At 35.9% G+C, this 26,795-nt stretch overlaps 1 protein-coding gene across 1 annotated transcript; it reads left to right on the forward strand.

Annotated features, from left to right (window-relative positions):
* Positions 1-35: 35 nt before the first annotated feature.
* On the forward strand, positions 36-26,727 carry KIF14 (kinesin family member 14). The gene is made up of 29 exons (XM_075424080.1): positions 36-209; positions 1,518-1,605; positions 3,722-3,820; positions 5,396-5,448; positions 5,801-5,831; positions 6,189-6,296; positions 7,406-7,522; positions 8,149-8,267; positions 8,577-8,749; positions 9,101-9,248; positions 9,353-9,416; positions 9,621-9,805; positions 10,509-10,611; positions 10,837-10,997; positions 11,801-11,948; positions 12,670-12,822; positions 13,457-13,583; positions 14,208-14,301; positions 15,322-15,460; positions 17,528-17,628; positions 20,048-20,142; positions 20,896-21,117; positions 21,266-21,450; positions 22,046-22,204; positions 22,592-22,594; positions 22,766-22,885; positions 25,341-25,415; positions 26,065-26,203; positions 26,340-26,727. Exons 2-29 carry the CDS (start codon positions 1,519-1,521, stop codon positions 26,555-26,557), a joined length of 3,426 nt encoding a protein of 1,141 aa, XP_075280195.1. The 5' UTR covers positions 36-209; position 1,518; the 3' UTR covers positions 26,558-26,727.
* The last annotated feature ends 68 nt before the right edge of the window (positions 26,728-26,795 follow it).

Raw genomic sequence — 26,795 nt, forward strand, 5'->3', positions numbered from 1 at the left:
GAGACAACTGTACGAAATACAGCCACAAACCAAGTTTACAGCTTCAGCTATGACTTCTCTTTCTGGTCTTTTGACAAGTGTCATCCTAATTTTGCAAGCCAAGCAGTGGTATATAAAACTTTGGCAGTGCCGCTCCTAGAAAGAGCTTTTGAGGGATATAACACTTGTCTTTTTGCTTATGGGCAGACTGGTTCTGGAAAATCATACACGTAAGTTCCTAATGATAATTGGTAAAATTCTGTAGGAGCCAATTGTTATGCAATGGAAAGTCATGAAAAGAGAAGTGAAGAAAATAAAAGCTCTTTCCAGAGATTTTTAGTGAAGAAAAACCTTTATTAATGCTGAGAATTTCTTAGACTCTCCTGGTGTTGTTGTTCACCACCGTTTGTTACTTTGTGTGTGGAGTTGTGTGTTCTAAAGTATGTGATGTTTTTTGGACACGACCTTTAAGAAATCATTTTAATTATGGTCCTGACTGTTTCAGAACTTTGAATAAAAAAATGAATCCAGATGTCTGTAGCACTGCTTACTTGAAATCTAATCTTTACACAACTACACAAAGAAATCCCAGACAGATAACATTTTGAGGGTTTATAGCCAATTTTGTATACCTTGTATATATTTTTCAATAGCATGCCTAGTAAACTGGTTTTTTTCTGACCATGAATCTATTAAAATCTATTCTATGACCTTTATAATTCCCATGAGGTGCTATAAACTTTTATATATGTAGTGTATATAAGTAGAAATGTTTCTATTCAATTTATAATAGATATGGAACTTATACAGAGGTAGGATTTTCCTTTTTAAGTGGGAACTTAGTTTTTGCTTATAATGTTTGTTTACGTTGGCCTGAAAGAAAGATATGCAGGTTTACTGCAGTTGTTATCCTATTTGTAGGTTTGTTGTTTGTTTGGGTTTTGTTCTTGTTTTGTTTTCCTACATTTTCACGTAAACAATTACTTATCTTCACTCTTTTGTATTTTAAGTAAGGCTGAAATTAATATCAGTAATAACTGTATCCTCAGGTCAAATGTACACAACAAACTTCTGCTGACAACTCTGTTGTGCAGCTGTGTGCATCGCTAGGAATTAGTCCGGTACACTGGTGTTCTGCAGTGGCAGAACTAGACAGGAAAAAGTCACACCAGAGGTGGAGAGGGGCTTAGGTTACTACACTGGCAGTGTGCAGAGAATATAAAATACCTGCATGTCAATATATCAAACTTCTGTAGGTTTACTGTTTATAGTACAACTTCTTCTTCAGTTGCTGTAGGGTTTTTGTCTTAGGTTTTTCAACCCATTTTTGAATGGATTAATTAGAAAAGACTTCTGGACGCCATATTGTCCAACTCCCCACTCAAACAAGCACCAACTTAGATCAGGCTTATTTCTGTCACTTATCACTTCTATAACTTAGAAGCATATGGCATTTCAACTTTAGAGCTATACAATTAATATTAAAACTGGCTATAGAGGGTTACAGAACTGAACCGGCAGTTTTTTTGTAACTACAGGATGATGGGATTTGATGAAGACCGAGGAATAATTCCAAGACTTTGTGAAGATCTTTTCACTCATATAGCACAAATGGACAAGCAACAGGTGGTATGCTTACGCTATTGACCTTACGTTGAGTTGTGAGGAAACTGATGCGTTTCGCTCTGTTGATATCTGTTTCATTCTTTCATTTTCTATCTTAGTGCTGATCCATGTATTAATGTCTGTTTTCCTTTGCTGATTCAAATTGTATTTTTGCTACTAGCTCTGATTAACAGGGTTTCCTAAATAGTAAAAATCAACATTGTTTTGCTTCCTTAATGACAATAATGTAAAAAGAGAAATATGGGCGTGATGTTTTTGATGTATCGCTAGAATAGGATTCTTTCCTTTATGTAACATGTCTTGCAATATAAGATTTATGTAAGGAAGGGTAAAAAGAAATCCTAGTGGGTTTTATACTTTCAATGAAGGTGTATAAAACAGAACTCAAAAACCCCAAATTTATCTTTAAACAATGTCACATATCAAAGCAAAATACACTTTAATAGTGTTCTATTATTCAAGCTCAGTGTTCTTGCTGAAATAAAGAAAAAAAAATTACCCCCACCTGGATTTTTTTAAGACTGTAAAATTTTCATTGTAAATAACGTTTTGTTTCCTTCTCTATTTAAGAATAGATCTTTAGTCATACATAGCTCAGTATGGAAGAGTGGTCTTCCGAGAGGAGGTGGGAATGTTTCATCTGATCACAATGTATTTTGATTTGAATTCCTGTCCTACATGTATGGGTTTAGAAACCAGAAAGTGGTAAACCTTTTCAGAGTGTTTTAATGAAGGGTTACGTTCTGTTTCTGCCCCAATTAATTGGTGTAGTAATGGTAAATTTAGATAATTGTAACTGGAGACACAATTACTCTTAAAATTTTTTTAACTACTTCTTTCATGTCTTAAGAAGACAACACAAACTGAGAATGCGGGTATGCAGGGGGTTTGTGGTAATTCCTCAGGTATATTTATTTTTCTTTCTGACTGTTGCTAAGGTGTTTCTAAGACTGAATTTCTGGTACAGTATCACTTCTGAGGAACCAGCTTGACTACAGTACAGGGACTGAGGTTTGAGTTGTGCACCCATAGCTTTCCATAGTAATAACACAAATCCTAATTTGTGGTTAGAAACTCTCAATGTCTCTTAAAATTGTGAAAAGGATTAGAAACTTACATTTACAGTCTTTCTTGGATAAGGAATATCTGATGCAAAACATGGTGGTGACAAAGCCTGTTCTTTGTGGTCTTTTTCTCTGTGTGTTTGTTGATGTCTGTAAGGACTGATGCGCAGGTCCGTAGACCTTAACATTCAGTTAAGCTTATGCAGGCAAACTTTCCATTTTAACTGTTCCAAATTTATTTATTGCTTTATGCTTGAATTCTTGACTTTGAATCCTAATACCAGTGGACATGTAATATTCTGATCCTACAGTAGATTTGGTAGAAGCTGAGAAATCTAGGAAGGTTATTTATTACTGAGTTTGGCTATAGAGTATAACTTCTAAAAAATGCAGATCTGCTAGATATGTTTGTTATTCCTGTGCTTTTGAGTTGTGAATAAGTGGTTCTGTTGCTGCAAATTGTCTTGAATCTTGTATTTCTGACTTCAGTGTTTTAAAGGTTTTGTGCTGCAATCTTCTTGTCTCTTAAAGAAAATTCCATTTTATTTAAAAAAGAAAAAAATCCTCCTTCAGAGGAAGGAGGTGTTTTCGTGAAACTTTTTAATTGCTGTAGGTAGAATCAAGGCTTATCTTTCCGTTAGGTCATTCTGTTCCATGTTGGGATGTTGACATCAATGCATGCCTTCTGTTACACGTGTTGTGCTGTAGAAGTGCAATCCCTAAGTGAATGAGATCAGTTCAGGTGCAAACAGAACTATGTTTTCATATGCTAAAAAACCAACACAGAAACCTCTGAGATGAGTGTATATACCTGTTTTTTCAAACTTGATAGTGATCATCTGGGAATGGCTGCGGATGGAATTCCAATAAACTGTGTTCTTGACAATAGCAGATCCCTGGGTTTAGGATATCATTTATATTGGAAAGTCCCTTCAGTACAGATGTCTATAACATTGAATAGCAGGCTCTAGTATTCTAGGTTAATTTTTGGAACAAAGGATGATAAAAACATTTTTTTACTATATTAATAACTCTCTTATTAATTTTATTAGCTTTTGTATCATCTTGAAATGAGCTTTTTTGAAGTATACAATGAGAAAATTCATGATTTGCTTGTCTTTAAAGCTGAAAGCGGACAGAAGAAACAACAAGTAAGTTGCTCACAGGAACAAGTATATGCATAATCTCAAAGTAGCGGCATCTATTCTGTAAACAAAAATGCACAAATGACAAGTGATTATTGCTTTGTTATCTAAGTACCTTAGATTGTTGTAGATAATGAGAATCAAGTTAAAAAGAAATCTCTCTATGACTTCAAGCAAAATGCTTGGCACTTCAGAAATGCTAAGCAAAAAAAATATCTTGTTGAAATAAACAAAATTATTCCACAGAATCTCTCAAAATTGTTAACATATCTCCTTATCTCCAACAAGAAAATGATCTTATCAGCCTTTATAAAAGTCTCTTAGATATTTATCTAGATTATATTACAAGTTTTCTGTGCTATATAATTTGAACTATAATCGTGTAATTTAGATTTGAGAGTTCTAAAATGGAAGGATGACAGTGCTGGGAGGCTTCCAGTGGTGTTTAGGGGGGGTGTGGGGGAGGGAAGTATCTGTTTCATTGTGTTTGATCCATCAGTCTCCTCAGTTCTCAGCACTACTAAAATGTCCATTCACATTCTGAAAATACCTGTGTATCGTTTACCTACTGAGATGCCTGTTTGCCGCTGCCTCTACGTATCTGATTGCAGTCCATTATATATTAATGAAAAAATGTTAATATTTGCAAAGTGAGAATTTTTCCCCCACTTTGTTTCCTGTGTGTGTTTGCACTGCCCAGCTACAGAAAACTCCTACCATGTAAGAGCTTATCACCAAGATGGATAATATCTTTCAGATTGTTTGCCCTAGATTATTTACTGCTGAGAGCCATGGGGCTGTCGGGAAGTTCCTTTTTTGTTTTATTTTCTGTTGTTTGTTTCCCAAGAAGCTGGGGAGGTGGGAAATAAATCAGTGGCCTGATTAACTAGCTAAGGATCACTAATTAAACTAGTTTAGCTAGTTTTTAATGCTTGTGTGTTAGAATATGTAAAACCATAAATCAAAGAAATTAGTGTTAAATAGGGGATGTAGGGAAGGACTTTATCATGTTTGATTTAAGAAAATGTACTTTCTGTACTTTGATATATTGAATGCTATACTGGCCACTTCTGTGTAAACTATGAGTTTTAGTTTATGATAAACAACATATAGTACATTCAACTTGCTGTTGAAATAAGTCCTTTATCCTAAACTTTGGACTTACGTGGACTATTTGTATAGAAATAAAGACTCTACTGTCTTGTTCATAGTAGGAGTGCTTTCATCTGAGTTTTGTCAATGATTTTGAGCTAAGCTATTCAACTTGGAAACATATTAGGTTTATGTTGCAGAAAAGATTTTTTCTTATGTAAATATCTTACATAAGATACATATTCTTGTAGTTAGCTCTGTGAGCAGTGGTCTGGTGCAGTCTGCTGTGTTTTCTCGGGCAGCTGGAAAAATAAAGTTGTAGGTATTTTCCTGAAAATACTGTTCCAGATGATTCTTGCTAAGTTTTGCTGATGGTAAACATCGTACTATGGATGTAGATAGACTTTCTCTTAATTTTAAGGTATTTCTGAGTGCCAGGTCTAACTAAGGCACTCCTAATAGTTTTTCTTCTAAAATTATTCTCACCAGCTTCGTGTAAGAGAACATCCAGTATTAGGACCATACGTGGAAGGCCTGACAGTGTAAGTCTTAACTGTTCTCATTTTAGTAGATGTATGCTGTAGCCCTGAAAGGGTGTGCTAGTTATTAACTTGAGGCTCTGTGAAAGCCTTTGTACTCACCAGTAAATTAGGCAAGATGTTGGTATCATTTAATTTTACAAAAATACGTACCCATATCTAGCTCAGCTTGACGTGTTTCCTTTAGTGTATTGATTAGTGAAATAAATGTGCGGAAGTCTCAAGACAACTGGAACTTTCGTGGTATATTTGTATTTTGTCTGTAACTGGCGAAATGTTTCAGAACTAAGGCAGCAGGTAAAACAGTAGAAAGAAAACGGTCTGAACCCAAACTTTTCTTTTTCCCCCACCTTAGGAATGTTGTCAGTTCTTACTCTGATATCCAGGTAAGAGTTATTTGGTTACTAAAAGGGAATACAAATATTTCTACTTGCTCCTTTCTTCACTGATGAAAACTAAATTCCATGGATGGGAAGAAAATGCTTTACAGGCTGCCCAGTAGTCTATGATGTTTCAGGTGGGTTTGTAAAAGCATAATGAAGTCTAGTCCTATATAATGGAGCTAAGTAGATGCATATAGGCAAATGTCACTCTCTTTATGTGGTTATCTCTTAAACCTAAGTTTCATTTCCTTGTCTTGTAGTCATCACTTGTGTTAATAACTTGATGTGCAAACATTTTAATCTTCAGTTAACTACCAAAAGTAGGTTTTGGTTTCACATCCTGAGTTTTATCTCTTACAGAGTTGGCTTGAACTGGGAAATAAGCAGAGAGCAACAGCTGCTACGGTAATGAACGACAAGAGCTCTAGATCTCATTCTGTCTTCACCCTCATCATGACGCAAACCAAGGTATTGCTGGGTGGTTTGTATCAGTTCAAATTGAGTAGTAAAAGTCATTTTGTGTGCTACCTAGAACATTGTTGTGAGAATATACTTGAAGATGAGTAAAGCACAGGGCATTTTGACATGGCTTTCTACACAGCAAAACTTGTTTATTTTACCTGCTTTGAGTAGATTCGGATATTTGTGCTACATATATTTATAGAAGCAATATAAATGTGTAGACTGTCAAATCTAGGAGTAGTTCCAAGCCTTTGAGTGTGAGTTTTGAGATGTAAGTGAAGTCCAAATTTAAGCCAGACCTACTTTCACACTGCTGCCAACACAGCTTCTAAGAAGGTTAGGCTGTGCAAGGTGGATAGCTGTGCTGAGTTCCCAGCAGGTGATGAGCTGGGACAGTGGTAGGAGATGCAGTTTCTGCTTGATTTCGATGCAGTTAACTGAATAAATGTCTCCTTGCTTCAGGATACCTCTCTCATCCATGTGTCTCTAAGATACAGGGACTACAACGCCTCATCTGATTTACAGAAGTGTGAGAGACAAAACTTGGCTTAATTTTGAAAACAAAAGTGAAATAGGTAGAGTTCCTCAGAAGTCTAGACTGTCAGTTTTCTCCATTCACAAATAACTTGTTTCCTTGTGTTTTTTTTGTTGTTCTTGGTTAGTTTAATTTTTTTGGCCCAGTTTCCTAATCTTCTCCTTCCTTCTTCCCCTCACCATTCACACCACTAGATTATTTCTTTTCACTGTCAGAACTAATCCTGAGACTTTTCCACTGGCTACTTAGCTGATCTTGATTGGTCTAAGTCAGTAACAGCTTACTGATTTCCATGGGTATTGGATAGCCACAGTAGTCAAAGTTCAGACCCAAACCCATATTTTGCTAATCTGTTGTTTGTGCAGCTCATGCTTATACAGTTATTCAATCAGAAACAATTGATACTACGGTTAAAAGTCTGAACTTGGTCTCCTTCAAGGGATGTAGATGAAGGTATCCTGTCAAAAAGTAAATGGAAGTGTCAATTTTTTATGTATTTAAAGTGAAGAGCTTGCTAAATTTCTGCTTGTCCTCAGGCTTTTTATTTTGTTTTGAATGCAAACTTCTCCCTTTTTTCCAGGTAGAATTTGTGGATGAAGAACAATGTGATCGTAGGCTTACCAGTCACATAAATCTAATTGATCTAGCTGGCAGTGAATGCTGCTCAACAGCACAGACCACTGGAGAAAGGCTGAAGGTGAACCAAGACTGGAAATCTGTAGAAAAGGATTGACTCCAAAGGATACCTCTGAACTCCAAAGCATCCCCACCTACCAGGACTCTTGGGGAGGAGCTGCAGTTATGAAAGGATATGTAGCCATTACGCTTATAAGTATTGCATAGCATTTTGCTAGTGAGGGTGGATGGCCCTAAGCAGCTCTTTCGGCTGCGCAGTATGGCAGGCCAGATCTTGCTCAGAACAGCACTCTCCATGCTATGCATGCCTAATGATCCTTTAGAAAGAAAGGAATGAGGAAAAACTGTCCGCATGATTTCCCAAATCATGAAACAGATACTGGATGGAGTTGGGGCTTGCCCCTTTTTTGGGGATTTAAGTAAACAGTTTCTAATAAGAGGCTTTCTTTCAAGCTGCCTTTATAAGTGTGGTGGTTCTTAACACTGCTTATTTTAAAGCCAGGGTCTCTGTTCTTTCCAAATGAAGATATTCTAGGATGCTCTTCCATCTTACTGGTTTTAGTTTTTTTCTTTTTTTTTTTTTATTACTAGCTGTACCATACATTGAATAAGCATAATTAAATCAATAGTCAATAACACAAGAAAACACAACTGCATTATAATTATTTTTATTTTTGCTTTCTTTAGGAGGGTGTGAGTATCAATAAATCACTGTTAACGCTTGGAAAGGTTATTTCTGCACTCTCTAAGCAATACCAAAATGGAAAGAAAACTTTCATTCCTTACCGGGAATCTGTCCTTACTTGGTATGTACACTTCAGAATTTTTTTTTATGCAGAAGTAAAGGCTTTCTCAGATTATGGATTCCTCTTCTATCAGGAAGCATCACTTCCCCTCCCTCCCTCTCTCTCTAATGACTTATGGAGGGAAGAAATTAGCCTGTTGCATCAGGTAAAGAATAAACAGGACCTTGGTTTGTATTTTAAGTAGCTAACAATCACTCAAATAAGTAGCAAGACTCTATATTCTGTATTTAATCTGTTCAGATTAAGAAGTTTAATTTTTATTTCAATGTGGGGGCCAGGCATTGACTTCTACTCTCTTGTCAAATGAAGGTTGTTAAAGGAGAGTCTTGGTGGAAATTCACAAACTGCTATGATTGCCACAGTAAGTCCAGCTGCCAGCAGTACAGAAGAAACACTTAGCACTCTTCGTTATGCAAAACAAGCCTGTTCCATCATCAACATTGCTAAAGTAAATGAAGATGTGAATGCCAAGCTAATCAGAGGTGAGGTTGACACCTGCAGTCTTAGAGGGTTTTTCATTTGCGTGCGTATTTAACTTACTGCTCTATAACAGTTGTTACTACTAATAATCTGTTGTGCTGACTCTGACCACGTGTTAAATAGGCTAATACAGCCTAGGATATCTTCTGTTTAATAACACTCTTCTTTGCGAGCTTTTCTTTTGTGCTAAGTTTCAGATGATATCTTAGGCTCTGCTTGAGAACCTGGAATGGGGAAAGGTGTTTCATTTTTAATTAAATTACAGGATTAATTTTCTAGTATTGTACTGAAATGTCTAAACTCTTTTGTCTTCATTTTTTTTGTGTACTGTGTGTCTGGTTTGTCTAATGTAGAATTGAAAGCTGAAATTGAAAAACTGAAGGCAGCTCAGAAAAGCACACTGAACACTGATCCTGAAAAATACAGACGTTATTTGCAGGAAATAACATCTCTGAGGATAAAACTGCACCAGCAGGAGAGGGACATGGCAGAAATGCAAAGGTCAGGCAGTTGTTAATGTCTTGCTTTAAAATAGAAATGGTAAAATTTATATACTGTAATTTTTCTTCTAACATGTTGTGTTATTTTCCCCTTAATCTATAAAGGGCTTGGAAAGAAAAATTTGAACAAGCAGAAAAGAGGAAATTAGAAGATATAAAAGAATTGCAGGTACATTTTCTTTTTTCACTTTCTGTAGGAGATAGTACAAAAATATAACATCAGCAAGCCTCGCAGAAGAATTAGAATAGTTGTAAGGTTTGGTTTCCTTAATGCTATTCTTGTGACAGACTATTGTGACTGCTTAGAAAAACTTAATATGGATATTTGAATGCACAAAGTAAATTGTTTTTTATGCTGAGCTCTCTTATCTAGAAAGCAGGAATTGCAATCAAAATGGACAATCATTTACCAAACCTTGTCAATCTTAATGAAGATCCTCAGCTTTCTGAGGTGCTGTTGTATATGATCAAAGAAGGAGAAACTACAGTTGGAAGGTATACACCAAATTCAAAACATGATATCCAGCTTTCCGGAGTGCTAATTGCTGATGACCATTGGTACGTAGTGTTCTTTTTATACTTGAAGTGAGAGCAGGAAATACTTTTTCTCACCCTTCCTTTTCATTTGGAGTCCCTCTTCCTTCTGGCAGTAACAAAATAGGGTTTTGTAACCAGGAAAATACTATTTAGTGATAACTGTTGTGCTGTTCAATGATTAAGGTAACTTCCTTCTGTTCCCTCTAGATATCTGTTAACCAAGTTAGTTCAATTTCTTTGTTTCATTTGTGTAGCAAATATTTTCTATTCATGCAGAAATGCTGGAGAACGACCTGATCAGATGGTGTTGTGTGATAACTGTTACATTAAGTTTAACTAAAAGTGAAATGCCTTGACAGTTCTTACTTAAAACCAGAAGAACCATGCAATTGATCCTAGACAAAATGCTGGAAGAAATTTAACTAATCAACTATTAAAAACATGAAAGATGTGCGTATCTTGAGAAATTAAGTGTTATCAAAGAAATGCTCAGATGACAGGGTATTGCAGTAATTTTTCAGCAGTGGGTTCTTCTTAGATTTAAGTATTGATTCTCTTCCAAAATACAAGTTGTCATTAATTATGTATATTTTAAATAAATAGTATGAAGACAATCCACATGTGGAAACACAACAGGACACTAAACCATCAATTTTAGTCTTTTAGGAAACATTGCTTGCAATTAACATGAGCTACTGATATCACAAATGTTTCTTGTTTTCAGCGTTATAAAAAATGCTGTTGGTGAAGTAAGTATTATTCCACTGAAAGAAGCGAAGACATATGTGAATGGAAAATGCATTTTGGACCCAACAGTTCTGCATCATGTAAGTAATTAACTTGGTAAACATAATATGTGTGGATTTCTTAGCTATGTTAATATTACAACTTCAGACTGCAGGTTTTCGTAGAAGGCTCTGAAACCGTAAATAGTTGTCTCTTCCTCTTTGATTTCTAGCCTCACCTGTTATGTCTTAAAACATGAAGCACTGTAAACTTGCTTATAGACCTAAAACTATAGAAAAAAACTTCCCCCCCTCCTTTCCCAACAGGGTGATCGGGTGGTCCTTGGAGGAGACCATTATTTCAGGTTTAATCATCCAGTAGAAGTTCAGAAAGTTAAAAGGCCGTCTTGTGGGACTATGGTTTCGCATGATTGTCCAAAAGACTTTGAATTTGCAAAGAATGAGCTGCTTATTGCACAGAGAACACAGTAAGTATTGTATCTTCTTGTTGTAAAAATTCAGTTGTTAATACAACCGTGCAATAACCTGAAGAAATAAGAAACTTAATATTATTAATTATTTCACAATAATGGAAAGTTGGAAAATAGCAGGGTTACTGTTAACTCAATTTATAATGGAAATGAGAGTCCCAGACTTAGCCAAAATGAATGTCTACCTCTAAGAGGTGATCACAAAAATCTAGTCCAGTTGTCAAGAATGTAGACCACTATTAAAGAAACACTGATCTCCATAGGACCTCAAAGTAGTCTATGTCTTCTGTTACATTTCTCTCCAAGCACATAAGTCTGACTTTTTATATTTTAGAGAGATTTAAAACCTGAAAAGCAAATGCTGTGGAAAAATGAGACAAACCCACAGTTACAACCTTAGTCTTCTGTGACAGTGGAGAATTTGAGAGATAGTAAAGTGTTACTTGTACTTGCTTCATCCCTGGGAGTTAAGCCGCAAGACTCATTGACTTAAAATTTACTTTTCTGCATCTTAATGTGATTTAGTCAGTTTCTATCACAGTTATTTAATGTTCTGAAAGGTGCATAGTAAAATAAATATGGAAATCAAGTAGACTTTAAAATTCTGGAATGTATTCTGTCTGTACCAGTGTCTACATTTTCCCTATGAAATGAAAAATATCTGCATAAAGTATAAAAGTCATTATTTTTACTGTTAAAATTGGAGGCTCCTGTCATTTTAGAAGAAAATATTATAATCTCTATGCAACCTACAAAAGATTAAAAACAGCATTCTAAATGTATCATACTTCCACTTGTAGGCTAGAATCAGAAATTGAAGAGGCACGACTCAAAGCCAAGGAAGAAATGATGCAAAGTGTCCGAATTGCAAAAGAGATGGTTCAGCAAGAACTCACCTCACAAAAAGAAGCTTATGAAAGCAAAATAAAATCACTGGAAGCAGAGGTGGTAAGTTGTCATGGCATTATTACATGAAACATAGCAATAAAATAAAACAGAAGCTGTAGTAGGGGGTTTCTGTTTGATTGTTTGGGGGGTTTTTTTGGTGGTTTTTGTTGTGGGGATTTTTTGGTCTTGCATATTCTAACAGTGTCTTAGGGAATGCTAAGCCTCATTGTTTTAAAAAAGAAGAATCAGCCTTACTAACACCAGAAGATATAAAGCAGGTATACCCTTCAGAATTTTTCTGGGTATTTTGGTTTATAGAATTAGCCAGGAACTAAAATGTTAATTCAGTGTGAATTTAATGAGGGTGTAACTTATGTAAAGAAAAATCCCAACAAAATCTAACTTATTCTGTAAGACTCTTAAATTACTAAAGTATTTTAATAAATATGACTTTTTTTTTTTTGCTTCCAAGTTTGCATGCTGCTTTGTTGTTAGTTTTTTGATACTTTTATAATATATCTAAGTCTACATAGAACAGTACATCATGGTAACACAATAATAATGGAGTATCTTATTTCTTAAACATGTTATCGAAGATGTAATGTGAGGTTTGTGAACTGGGATATAACCTTTTATTGCTGACACTGGGCTCAGTAGTCCACATGGGCTGTGTGTTTTAAATGTATTCAGGTGAAAATAAATCTTAATATCTGCCTTAGGGATAGATCAGAAATACTGTAGAAGTGATATACCTCCTTGCACCTGTCCTTTTTTATATTAGAGAGAAGAATCTCGTAAGAAGCACGTCCAAGAACTGAATAACCAAAAAGCTGCAACTAAAATACAGGAACTAGAGAAGGCAAAGCAAAATCTTGAGCTAGAACTACACTTCAATAAGAAGCGTTTAGAAATGGAGACCTTGGCTACCAAGAAGGTAACTAAAATAAACAAACAAAACCCCCCAAAAAACAAACCCACAAACAAAAACAATAAACAACTTTTTAGGTGATAAATTGTGGTTTGTTTGCGTGTGCATGTTTTTGTGAATTTTTTTTAAATCATTGTAAGTGGAATGTTTCTGAAGCTTTTTCTACTACATGATCTCATGTGAAAGAACAGATGTTTTGTTTACACTCTGAATATAATATTGTATTAAATTTGGGGACAGACTAATGCTGACCTTCTTTCTTATGTAACATGGACTGTTTTGTTCATGTACCAAGTTTAGTGACCATAGCCTGTGCCAAAACTTATGACTCCAAGTGTTAATGTAAGTAATAACTGGTTTTTGGCTTGTGTTCACAGATATCTGACAGCTGCAATAAATATGACTTTAAGTTATTTCTTTTTAATTCCAGTGTTGTTTGTTTTTATATTTTAAGCATGTCAATATCTAAGCAAAACCAGAAAACTGTCAGTTTGAAGATGAAGGGTTTCATATTGATATGATAGATGTCCAATATCATTTTCATTCTGTTCTGAGAGTCCATAATGACAAAACAAAAAAATTTCGCTTAAAAAACCCCCAGCCTTAAGATATTTTGATGTTGTTTTTTTTCTTCCCCCAGGCTCTAGAAGATCATACTATTCGTCATGCAAAGATACTTGAAGCTCTGGAAGCTGAGAAGCAGAAGATTGCTGAAGAAATACACACCCTTCAGAACAATCGTGGAAGTGGGAATAAAACTATGACTAGTATGTATATGCATAATGTTGCAAGGGCAGTACTAACTTCTCTTTTGCTTGGTGGGCTAGGATTTAGTGGATATGAATCCAGAAGATTTTTCTCTTTTTTTCTAACGCTCCTCTAATGATTCTGAACAAGAACTGCCTTTTGGCTGCTGTGATCCTTTCCATTCATAATCTGTACATATCAGACAGTGCGAAAAGCTCTGTTGTAATCATAGTCAGGGCAGTTAGCTGGATATAGTAGTCTGTATTTACCCTGATTACTTAGAAGCTCTTCCCCCCTGTCTGATTGAACTGGTTATGTGTGAACTCGTTGGGGAAACTGGAGCAGCAGAATAGATTCTGTTTAGACTAATCTGAGATAGAAACTAATATGTAGTGTCTGGTGTTATGCCCCTATTTCTGAAAACCCTTTACCTCACCTTTTATAAAGGGTTATCTTGGCTGGGGGGGGGTGGTCATTTTTTGTTCCCAACGTATTGGGAATTTACAGAACTGTTGTTGGCCAAATTTCATTCAAGTTTTTTTTGCTTGTGGTTTCTTTCTTTTTCCTTTTTCCTCAACAAAGCTGAAGTTGTGGCATCACATTGTTTGACCCGCTCAATCATTATGTGCTATATTCTTTATTAGTTCCACTTAACTGGAATTCTCTGAAGCTGTCTGTGATGATCAGAGAGGCCAACACCATTAGTAATGAATTGGGGAAAAACACGGTTTTCTACAGGTGAGTATCTGAGTTAATTATAAGGAGGTATATATAATATAAAAACATAAATTGTGGGAGCGGATTCTGGATGTGTAGTGAGTTGTTTATTTTTTCTTTTCACAGTTTTGTTAAATTGAACATGACGAATCACTTTTCCAAACTAGTTTTAGTTAAGTGTGTAGTTTAGCCTTGTTAGTTTGAAATGTGAATTTTAAATTTGTATTTTAGATAGAGACTTGAAAGGTGTGTCTACAGACAATTAATTTTGGATCAAGTGTGTTTTGGAGGTGAATCTTCTGATGCCATGTCTGTCCTGCTTTGGTTTGCATATTGAAGTGGTCCTAAATCACACTGACCGCATTCCTTTCGGACGAAACTAAACTGGGAATATGCGCTAGCGACTGGGAGGTGTTCAGTTCACAGCACTACAACAGAGGTAGTTCAAAGTAAAAACCTCAGAACATGCCTACAGCAGATATTAAGTGCTTGAGACCAGCTGTTTAACTCCTCAGATCTCTTGCTATGCCATGCTACTTGCTAGCTGTAGCTGAAGAGCGTTCTAGAAGTGGCCCTGTATTCTAGAAGTGGCCCTGTATTGGTCAGATGTTCTTAATGTGAGCAGAGATACACTGGTGCAGAGGAAACTCTGCGGGTAAGCTAGGACGCTCTGGTAGGTGTAGGTATTGCTGTGTTTATCAGATGCCTCTTCAAATCCTTCAACAAGAACTCTGCCAGTAGAATTCTGTAGCATATATTCGGTCCTAAGCTTCTTGACAGCCCGGAATTTGTATGCTAGTATCTACTTCTGTCTCTGAATGCAGGGATTCCTTTTTTCCTTTACATAAAAATAATTTTAGTGGCTACACTAATGTATGTTTTGAGATGCGTGACACCGCAAGCAATTCCTATGTTTTTGTAATAAAGTTTTTATTCTCTGTATAATTCTATCCACAAGTATCTTGTTTATTTTTGCAATACAAACAATGTTTTTGTCTTAATTTTTCATTTATTTTTTTTTAAACTTTCTCAACTTCTTAGGCACGACAAAACTGATGGTAAAACAGGAACAGTATCTTCTGTTCAGGTGCAGGTTCGTAACATCAAACTGGGAATAGCAACTTTCTGGAGCCTGGAGAAATTTGAATGCAAACTAGCAGCAATGAAAGAACTCTATGAGGTCAGTAACAACTGAGGAAAACCCATTGTCAAAGATAAGATTTTGATAATCATACAGGAGGGAAATATTGGGATTTTTTTATGTTGATCTTAAACACCAAGCTGCATGATCATTTTTATAGAACACATGTACACGCATTTGTCCATCACACAGAAAGGACAGTAGAAATCAATAACTTTATTCAGGTCACTTTGTATACAGAGTGTGAAGTAGTAAAACAAAGACTAGGTGTGGTTCTTTGGGCTGTTCAATTGTTTATCTGTTCTAGAGGAAAACTTGACTTTTTAAAGGTATCACTTGAATTTTCATTACTATGTCTTATCTATTTTTCTTTGGTTCTGGTCAGTGAATTTGCTACAGGTTGCTTTTATCTATGTGCTTCAGATTCTTCAATGGGAGCTTCTTAAAGGCATTTTTCATCATTTGTTGTTTAATAAACTGACAATTAAGGTGCACGTTAATCTCTGTTTCTAATTCCATTGCTTTTAATCAGACAAACTGCATATTTTTGTACTGCACCTCTCTAAATGTGCAGTACTTTATTTTGCAGTATATCACACTATGTTTTGTGTTGAAGAGGAGGATGTAAAATAGAAGAAAGGGAGAAGCGTGAACAGCACCTACATTTGATTCTTTATCCCCAAAAAACCTATAACCATCAGCTAAAATCTTTGTAATTACATAATGGTAGACAATGACTTCAAATTGTTGAATACAGTTAAGATTACAGTATCACCTCTTATTTGCTGGGAGAATGGTAATTTTTAATTCCTTAGAGAAATGTCATAAGAAATAAGTTTATTGATTCCAGGTGAAAAGACATTGCATGCTATTGCATTTTTTTTTCTGTGTTTTACAGCTGAAGACTTGAGAGGCCTCAGAACTACTTTAAACAAAAATTTGAAACAAAAAAACCCTATCAGATTTGGTGGCCCTTAAAAGTACTGTCCTTTTTTCAGTGGTGATAGAGTATTCTGGGATTTCCCAATCTCCAGGGCTGATCACTGCATTTTATTTGTTTTTTTGTTTTTTGCCATATGATTTGGAAGTTGGTTTAAACTGCAGTGAAATAAGGAAGAGTAAAGGAAGGAAAGCTCTTGGACTTGAGAAAGAGCTGGTTAACATAAAGTAAGGATCTAAAGCAATCCAGCAGAATCATAATGGTCTTATATTTTATGCTATACTAGTTTGTGGGTTTTTTGATTAGTACACAAAAATATGTATTTAAGACCAGGTTTTAGATTAAAAGAAGAGCTTGTCTAAATTTGTTCTGTGCTTGAATTTGTGATTCTCCTGATTATACAAATTACTTTCATTCCAATATCTCTATTATGTTTAGCCTGGAGCAGTATTGAAAAATGAGTAGAAATTGCTTCAAATAATATACAAATAAATATTTGGATGCTTGCTATTTCTGAATGCAAATCATGTTCTGGCATAAATAAGATACTTGAAGTTTGCAGAGGAAGACAACTGTCAGAGCACTGAAGGTGCTGGTAGGGAAAAATACAAGGGCTTTTTACGCTTCGTGATGTTCGTGGTTTTTTTTTTTCTACCTTAGGAAATAATTGCATCTCATTAAAGAACTATGTTTAGTTGAAAGAATTACTTCTTTGTATATGATTATATATCTGAAATAAAAATTTTTCAATATTTTGTGCAAAAAGGAAAAAAGCCAGCAAAAAAATGCCAGGAGAAAACTGAGGGAAAACTCCTTTATGATTTAACGCTGTAATATGCAAGTATTTCTAGTGAGTGACAGAGGAATATTAATAAATCTGGCATGTGGAGAAAGCTGTGAAACAGTCTTATACTTGGTGTTCCTGTATCTCAGATGCTGGGTAGCTAGGTGTCTTTGCTGAAGGTTTAGCTTGTTTTAGTTTGTTTTCAAACACACCTCAAGTTGGCTGGCAGCCAGTTGTCTTCTAGATTACACATATCCTAAGGAAAGAAAAAAAACATCAAAACTAGTAGTAGAACATGTCTTCATCAATATGTTGTATGTTTTATTGTCATTCTAATTCTGTTTAACCCTGCTCCTTACCTATGTTGTCTTTATTTTTTCAGAGTAATGATAGCAATAAAGCTGCTGATGTGTTTTATGACCCTGCTGATGAGTGGGAACCTGACCTTTCAGATGCCCCAGTTTGCTCTCTTTCCAGAAGAAGGTGATACTAATTTGTGGCTCGTTCATCTATGCTTAAAACAAAGCAAAAAATTATTTGTGTAATTACGTGAACATGCTTCTGTGTCACTAACATAGTCTTTTATTTATCAATTCTTTTACTATTATGTCAAACATAGAAATTAAATTTGAAGTACTATATACATTTGTGAGGAGAGGGAAAAGTTTAAACTATGTTACCTTACTATGCTTTACTGGCTTCACTTATGAAATGTGTGTTGGTATGCAACTTGTTGCTAATAAAAATTGCACACCCACTAAAGCAGTTTGGCAGATTAAACAGCAATGTTTCTGAGGTCAGGCATAGTATATATACCATATATGTCCAGTGCCAAAAGGTTTTATGTAGGACTGCTGACAACTAGCTAGAGGTAGTTAAAGGCTGTTCCCAATTATTTCAGAAAGCTATTTCGGAAACTGATATATTTGTCTGTAGCACAGGACTTTTAATTAACCTGAAAAGAACCCACAGGTTAAGGTTATATATACCCATGTATTTAAGTAATAACACAAGCGATTTTAAATAGGCACTTGGACATCTGTTCCCATCCTTACTTACACTGTACACTGTGCCAGCTGATGAGCTCTTCCATTCATTCATTCTCTTATCTTTCATCATGGACAAAAAATAGGAACACAAGTTCCTCCAAACCCAGAAGTGTATTTTGTCAAAATGCATAAAGGATTTCTAGATCACATATCTAAATATCATCAGTGCAGAGTAAATTGTATAGTTTTAAATGTTTTCTTCACACTTCTTTAATGTGAAAGCATTGTTTCTAAGGAGTAAATTGCAGCTGGTCTGGGACCTTCTATTCAAAGTTTTAGCCTTGTAACAATATTTATAACTGAATTGCAAAATTGTGCGAGTTGTAGCTTATAATTGAAATGCTAACAGGTCCTTAATTATAGCTTTGCTGGTGGGTCGTAGCCCATATGACTATTGTTACTCTGCTGTAAAGCAGGTCAGTTTATCTGACTAAATTTTGGAAAGCATTCCTGACCATTCCAAGCAAACAAAAATTATCCAAAAATAATGCTACGGATAAACAGTTTCTGTATTTTTAGTCGAAATACTGTTTTAATGCTAAAATAATGCTAGAACACTTTTTTGTCTGATGCTGCCCTCTGGACGCAGGATAATGTGTATTCTTGGATCTCAGAAGTGTATTTGGTTTTGTTCTGCCTATTTTACAAATGCACTAATAGAAGCTGAACTGTACAAGAGAAGGTATCGGAAAAGGGAAATCAGCATTGCATGCTGCATTGACAGCAGTTAACTGATGTCAGTCACACATACTGGTGGAATAAGTTGAATTTTGTGTGCTACTTTAAGATTTGGTGCTTCTGATGTCTAGTGTCATGGAGCATAAAGGACAGACTGTTCCAAAAGGGAAGGGCAGTTCTTGGCTGAATGTGACAACAGAGTAGACGGTGTAGTGCCCTTGCAAAAGAGTCTAGCCCCACGGTACCTGCATGACGTGAGCAGAGCAGGTCTGGTGATGATAGCCAGGGCCAGCTGACAGTCCAGATCCACAGATAAGCATATAATGATGAGGCAGGTCTGAGGTTAAGCTGGGAAATTGACTCAGTGAGTCAGGATTAGGTCCAGAGACAGTTGGCAGGGTCAGCCTGCAGTCCAATGGTTGCCTGACACAGCCATCGTGATTAGGCCCCAGGTCAAACTGGGAAGTCAAGTCACAGGTCCAGGTCAATGGTGCACGTTGGCCACGTGCAGGCTTGGTTACAACACAAATGCAGTGTAAGTCAGGTAGGACTAAGGGCAGGAGATTCATCTTAAGCACAGCTCCAAGAAAAGTTGGGGAGCCCCTGCTGAGTGACTCCAGGCTGGCTGAGTCTTCTCAGACAGTTCTCTTACCAAGAGCTTGCCTTGGGCACCAACAGCTAAACACCTAGAGCCAGGCCAGAGAAGCTAATTTAGCTTGCCTAACAGACAGCAGAGAACTTTACAGAGCATCTGCCTTCTCCCAAGAAAAGCTTTCCTATCTGGCTTTCCAAAAGCAATTCATTCTGTCCAGCAAACAGAATCAAAAAAAGCCAGTATGTCTGCTTTCTATGGTCCCAGTAGGTAGGAAAGTAATGTATTTTGTCTGAAGTTCTAGACAATAATAATCCAGGAATAAACTAGTAGCTTAAAAATGTGAATGTGGAATTAAGATCTCGCTATAGCAACAAGAGCCTGGGGAAAGTAAGTAGGATCCATCCTGTGGGCTGTATTTTCTTTCTTTCACTCTGGTTTAGGTTTTGTGTTCTGTTAATTAAAAGTTGATGTTTTTTTTGTTTGCCTGATGCCTGTTAATATTCACTGAACTTTCGGTGAGTATGGGAAGATAGATTCTTTTAAAGTTTTCTCATGTTTTCACTCTATCATCCTTTCCTAGAAGTAGAAGTTTCATGAAGAACAAGAGAATTTCTGGATGTTTGTCTGAGATAAAATTGCAACCAAATCAGAATATACAGACTTCCTACAGATCGGGTACTTACTATATGGCAGAATACCTTTTATTTCATACTGGGAAATTTAAAGTACTACATATATAAAACATATGCATTTTTAATAGTCGTTAAAAAAAATTGTGGGTTGGAAAACAAAATGAAAAGTGACCTGTTTATAATATCTTCAAGTTTGTGATGTCAAGTTGTTAACAGTGGAGTTTTTATATTTTTGATTATACTTTCTTAGGGCAAAAACTTCCTGACCAGCACTTATGACCCTTATTTAGGAAATCTATCTAAAACATTACTCTGCTTAAGTATGTGGGTTAACTGGAGAAAGATGACAGTTCATGTAACAACTTGCCAGAGGCTGGATCTTGATATAATAATTTGGAGACTTTGAGTTGTTGCTATTCATTCAACTACTGAGGTTCCCCCAGGCTTTTTGTCAGGTTTTATAAACTTTTTTCTGAAATACTAGATGCATCAGTGTTCTAAATGTTTTTATGCATTTGGTTACTTTAGACTGGCTGGATTTTGTTATGTTCAGTCTCTCTCTGGGTTCAGTTGTTGAAAAAGGTAGATTCACATTAAAGAATTTCACTATGGAATTTGTCTTCGTACTAACTGAAGAAACTCTAGAAACTATGTAGAATTTTGTATACGCATTTTCTGACTTGCTATCTTGAGTAGTTGCTGAAGAAGCAATATAAAATGGTAGTCTTTAAAGACACACTGACTGTTCACCCATAAGAAGAGTTTCTTGCATATGTTTTGCTTTTACATTGTACAGGTTCACAGAATAAGTGCAGCATATGCCCAAGCGCTTGTGAATCATTTCTTCCTGGAATTTGCAAAGAATCTATAAGTTCTGCTTTAGATTTACTGGAGCAGAATCATGAAGGAGGAAAGAGTATAGCAGATAGTCTCTTAACTAGTTTATTTATCATTTTCTCTGGAGTTTCTGCTATTTCAAAAGCCTATGAACAGCAAGATGAAGAATGTCAAGAAAACTGTAAGTCTCATTTTCATAACAGTTTAAAGTAAACATTTAATAATGACTTGTCATTCAGATGCAGAAGCATTGTTTTCCTGACAGAAGAATTAACATTACTACATTAATTTGCAAAGGATGCCTTCTGATAGATCTCTTTCTCTTGTAGTTTTCTCTCTTGATCATGCTGCTCAATCCTACAGCATCAGAATTACCTCTGGTTTTGACCGCCTTGTGATTCTAACCAAGCTCTGGCTTAACAATGTCCAAAAGTGCCCTGGATCTGTAAAAGTTGATGAAGAAATAAAACAGGAAGTAAAGAACCTGGGAGGATATTTACAGTTACTATTGCAGGTAAAGTATGTTAAAGAATCCATCTGTGTATAGAGAAGTTCTATGCGTTAATTGCAATATTTACTACAGACTTGTTAAAAACACTTAAATGTCCAATGTGTGCAGTGACAAATGGACACACCTAAGGAAGATGAACAGCAAAGAGTGCATTTTTTTCTGGCTAAACTTGGTACTTCCATATGCTAATTCAGACTAATGCAGATCTTTCTGTGCCCAGGCCCTGACAATAGCGTAGGTTCTTAAATGTAGAAGAGTAAAATAAAACATGCAGTGACAAGAGCAAATGCTAGTTTAGATTGTGAAGTGCTACCGTTTACAGATTTAGAAACCAGTGACCAGTAAATATTACTCTTGTTCGTGCTACAGCCTTGTGAAGAGTAATTTTGTTTTTATTGTGTAAGTATAATGGTACTTCTCTGTGATTGCAAGGTATGGTCTTTTAGCTGTGGTAGATAAGCTATTGGAAGCAGGAAGATGTAAAGCTGAAAATGCCTCAAGCTATTGTGTGCTACAAACTCTTCTGTTATAGAAACTGTGTGCTCTTTGACCGGAGATGTTTTCTAGCTTCAGTGAATGATATGCCTTTATTTCTCAGGGGTGTTCTTCAGATATAACCTCGATGGTAACAGAGGCATGGAGCAAAGTAAACCAAGCAGTAAAACAAATGATGAAATACATAGGACACTTGGCAGTAGTCACAAGATCTGATATTTCCTTTTTGGAAGAGAACAACATTCCTGCAACTAATCTACAGGTTAAAAAATGTTTATTAGAAATAGTGATTAGAAATAGTAATTTTAGCGTTGATATCACACTTTGTTTCAGTAACTGTGCTCAGAAGCAAATTGTTACGTACAGCAGTTTGATCAACTGAATTAGGTATTTTCAGAGTTGACGTAATACTTCATTTTTATGGTGAAAATGGATATGTGTTAATACTCTTAATTTTTTCTTTAAAAAAAACCCAACAGAGTTTAAATGTGTATAACTTTAAAGAGCAAGAAATACTGTGCTTTTAAGACTGTATGTGCACTGAAATTCTACAAGTCTACCTATTTCATTGAAATTCAATACTTATCTCGGTAATCTGTGACAAAGTACCACACAGAATTTTCAGAGATATGAAGAAAGTTAGGAAAAGGAGGTTAAAGTGCCATGAGCCCCTGTGGTCGGAGAATGATGTGACTGAATAGACCAGCACTGAACAATTTGCTCAAAACAAAATTATGTTTCTAGTCCACTGTGGAAAATCTCTTTTAATTCAAGGACATATCAATTTATTTAATCATTATGTGTTGAACCTTTATTTTGAAAGGACTTTGTACTTGCCATTTATGACGGAGTAGGCTCAGGGCTGGAGTTTCTCATGGACACTGTACAGGAAAAGGCAAGAATGGTGCAGAAAGAACTCCGGAAACAAGATCCACAAAATGAGGTGAGATGAAAGTAAGATTGAAAACCCATACTACATCTTAGAGGCACTTGATCATGTCCTCTTTGTTTTCCAGCAAATTTGTCTAGAGAGGTTATAGTAGAGATTCAGTTATGATTAGTAACAGAGGTTTGAAATGGGTGGTGAGTGGGGAATGTTGACTACAATCTTGCTGAGATTTTTTAGTGTTTAGACTTTCACCAGTAGGTAGACTGAACATTTAAGTGTATTTTATTTAGAACAATTTCTCTGTGCATTGGAGGGCATTTTGTGTAAAATTTCGCAGAGTAACCATGAAAGAGAGGGAGAATATGAAAACTGGCACAAAGGAGCAAGTGGACCTTTTATTCTGCACACTACTATTTGTTTTGTAAAAGGATTGTATATTTAATATGTAACACTTTATGACCCTGGAAGGTGTTATTTTATACTGATAATAGTAATCACCTCTGCTATTAATACACTCACAGTTATTGTCACAAAGATTATTAGAGAGGTTGAAAATTTGATTTTGTTATACATCGTTCTTAGTCCTAGTCCCAATCGCATGCTATATAAATATTAAAATAGTTCAGTGTAGTCTTTTAAAAGCTAATTTTCTCATGAGCTTACGCTTGGGGTATGCTGAAGCACTTCCACAAGTTGGGCACTTAGGAGGGGAATTTGTTGACTAAAGTAGCTATTTAACAGAAGTCAGACCTGTCCTGCTTGATTTTGCCATTCACAAAAATCACAGCTGACTTTAATATATTTTTCACGCTGATAAGCAGCAATAGTGTGTTAATTTGAGCAACTTCTTCATTATGCTTTATAGCAAAGTTACAGCAAATTATTCACACTTTATTAGTGAGTTGTTCCTGTCGCTTTCCAAATCTATTGTAATATGAAAAGGAATTACATCAATGGGAAGCTTTTATCTCTCATAAGAAGATCTCAGTGAAATTTCAGGAAGGGATATTCCTGCTACCTCAGAACAAACAAATGTGTGCATACTTCACACACATTCTCCCCCCCCTCCCCCAGCAGTTTAGCAGTTATATTTCATCAATTTGAATAGGTGGGGGGGGAGGGGGGCGGTTCCCAGTAGGCTGAAACCAGAGTTCTGGGGAAGAGGTGCTCTTTCCTGAAACAAACATATGTTAGTAGTGTGTCTAGTGTGTTTTGACCCTTAAAGCAGAACAGACCTCATTACATGCTGAATTCAGTAGTGAGTTGTTTGGGTTTTTGCCTGGAGGGGCTTTTTTCAAGCTGCAGCCTGTTATTTTGTGCTCTTGTTTTGCTTAGGTGACAAATCATGAGGAAGATATTACTATAGGGAGTTATGCAAAGTAGAGAATACAGTATAAGAAATCGGCACCATAGTTAAAAATATTTCTGTGAATGTATGAAAATTCCAGTAGGCAAGCTACAGTACCCCTTAGAAATATGCTACTTTCTTAGTAGGTGAGCCATTTTGACAGAAAGCCTGGCTGAATTCCAAAGAAATACTTTAGAGAGATTGAAATGTTCTTCAGCTAGGTATTATGTGTATAATGTGTACATGCTTCCTTTCAGTGTTGGGATACATAGGCTTGTTCTGCTGCTTTTCCGTAGAGTAAATATGTTTTGTAGAGACAGCATGCAAGGCCAAAGGTGGCAGTTTACCTCTGTCTGAGCAATGCTATCTTCTGCCTCATGTGTTTTTATTTTTGTTCTTTTTCTTCAAAGTTGAGAAATTTGCAAAACAGGCCAATACAAAAATCTCCTTAATGAGTTGGGATATATATATAATATTTTTTCTGAAGAATTTGTTACTAGTGAAAAATCTGTAATACGTGACTTGGGATAAAAGGTTAAAATCGGTTGGAGAGGAGTGATAATTTGTTTGCCTCAAGGAAAGCAAAAATTTATTCCTACTTGGATTTTCACTGTTTCCATTCTTAATCCTACAGATAGTGGTGAAACTGTCCAAAATCTTTTATGTTCCTGTCTGCTTGCTTAACTCCCAGATATTTCATGTTTCCAGCAAAAGGAATTGAGCAGTTTGCTTTACGGATCATGCTGTTCACTTGCCGCAGATTCCTGTATATCTGCAGGACTCCGGTATATGCTTGTCGCTGGTGGAACTCATGTGAAGTCAGGGGGAGAACACTGGGGTATTAACTAAGAGATTACCCCTGCCACTTAGAATGACAGTGATACAAAAATTACAGGACAACCTTTCTTTACCAAATACTTGATTTTAATTATCTAATCCTCCTATATTAAGGGGTTATTTAAAACCTTGCAGATATAGTTAACAATGTTTTCTACCAGTTAACATTTAATTGAAAAATGGCATGTTATATTACAGAAAACATTACTTAAGCTTTTAAGTGTTTTTTTCATCAGTGTGCCAGTGTTCATTGATATCCTTATAAAATATTAATGTACTTTGTCTTGAATGAAGTGTACAATATAATTAAAATTTTCTTTGTAGATTCAAAATCAAATAAAGGATAATGCTGTGGCATTAGCCAGATTCCTTGAAAATAACATCTCTTATTGCAGAAAGGTAAGAGAAACGTTTCACAAAATGTGTGCTTTGAGTCTGGGGTATAAATTTAAAGGATGCGTTTAAGAAAAGAGGAATTGAAACTACCTTCTGTGTATTTACAATTGCGTGATAACAAGTCCTGTCTCAGTGATATTCTTGTGATTGGAACGCTAACTTTTCTGGCTACTGCATTTCCACACAGGACTATTTGATATTAATTTTACTTGAGGTATTTGTGGAGATACTTGTGCCAGTCTTCTTTCTTTTTGTGCTTGTCATGAACAGCCTAACTACATGCTTTGTTTTCTTTTAAGCTGAGAGCCTCGAGTTCAGTAATGCTAGTGTAATTGTGTTGTAACTGCTGCAGTAGTTTATGGCCGTAGTTATTGGTATTTTGAATTACAAGCCGGGATAGATGACTTAATCTGTCTTCTAAGAGCCAAATCTTTCCTGGATTTTACAGTTCCATTTACTTCCCTCCTCCTCCTCCCATCAACAATCTGCACTTTTTTTCAGAGGTATCTTATGTTTTGTGACTTTGCATCGCTTTCATTTTGTGTTTCAGCATTGGCCTGTTTTATGTGATTGAATCTATAATAGGCATGTTCTGATACTTAATGTACAGATGTGTATTTCGTTTTTTTTAAAGTGCTCTTTACTACTACAGAAAGAAATAGAATCTGAATTACCAGAAGAAGAATCTTTATATCAGGAAATAAAGAAAAGGACTAACATTGCTGCAAAATATTTGGAATTGGAGCAGTGCCTAGCTGAAGTCTGTCAAATTGTTTCTTCTACATTACAAGGTATTTAGCTGGGTTATTACTGGTCTTGATAGTAACCTGTGGACTACAGGAGACCTGTAAAGCCAGAGGGAGGAAGGGCTACTTGGTCTCTTAGCAAAATGCTGTGTTTGATTCTTCTTGCTTTTGTTTTTCATAGGGTCGTGCAGAACCACAAGCCCTCTCAGGAGCTTTGCAGAAAAGATTTGTGTCATAGCTGGATATTTTAACAACTATTTCAGTTTATTTACTTTGTCTTCTACTTCTGTAAACAATCCTGTTCAGAAAATACCCATGCCTTTTATGAACTTGGATGAATTGGACTCACTGGTTGATTCCCTTATTATGAATTTTGAATTCGAACAAGCCATCATTTGACAGCCATCATTGAAATCTCAAACTCTTTGTCATGAAACTACAGCGACTAAAGGAGGACAGGTTGAAACAGGTGAAGTTGAGTTTTCTTGGAAACAGAAGGGCATTCCAAAACACACACACAATCTCCAGCTTTCATCTCCGTTTCCTGCAGAGCTTTCACCTGGTAGGATACAGTGGGTATAAAATGCTGTTATCAAGGAATTCAGGGAAACTATTTCCCTTTACATGAAGGGAAAGC

Source organism: Opisthocomus hoazin, chromosome 6 (genome assembly GCF_030867145.1).
Source record: "Opisthocomus hoazin isolate bOpiHoa1 chromosome 6, bOpiHoa1.hap1, whole genome shotgun sequence".
In the NCBI taxonomy this organism is placed as follows: domain Eukaryota; kingdom Metazoa; phylum Chordata; class Aves; order Opisthocomiformes; family Opisthocomidae; genus Opisthocomus; species Opisthocomus hoazin.

Bases quoted from the DNA above. Each gene is read 5' to 3' on its own strand.
- KIF14 (XM_075424080.1), top strand. From the start codon at position 1,519: ATGATGGGATTTGATGAAGACCGAGGAATAATTCCAAGACTTTGTGAA. The intron at 5,449-5,800 runs GTAAGTCTTAAC...CCCCCACCTTAG, and splicing joins TACGTGGAAGGCCTGACAGT to GAATGTTGTCAGTTCTTACT. The intron at 13,584-14,207 runs GTATGTATATGC...ATTCTTTATTAG, and splicing joins TGGGAATAAAACTATGACTA to TTCCACTTAACTGGAATTCT.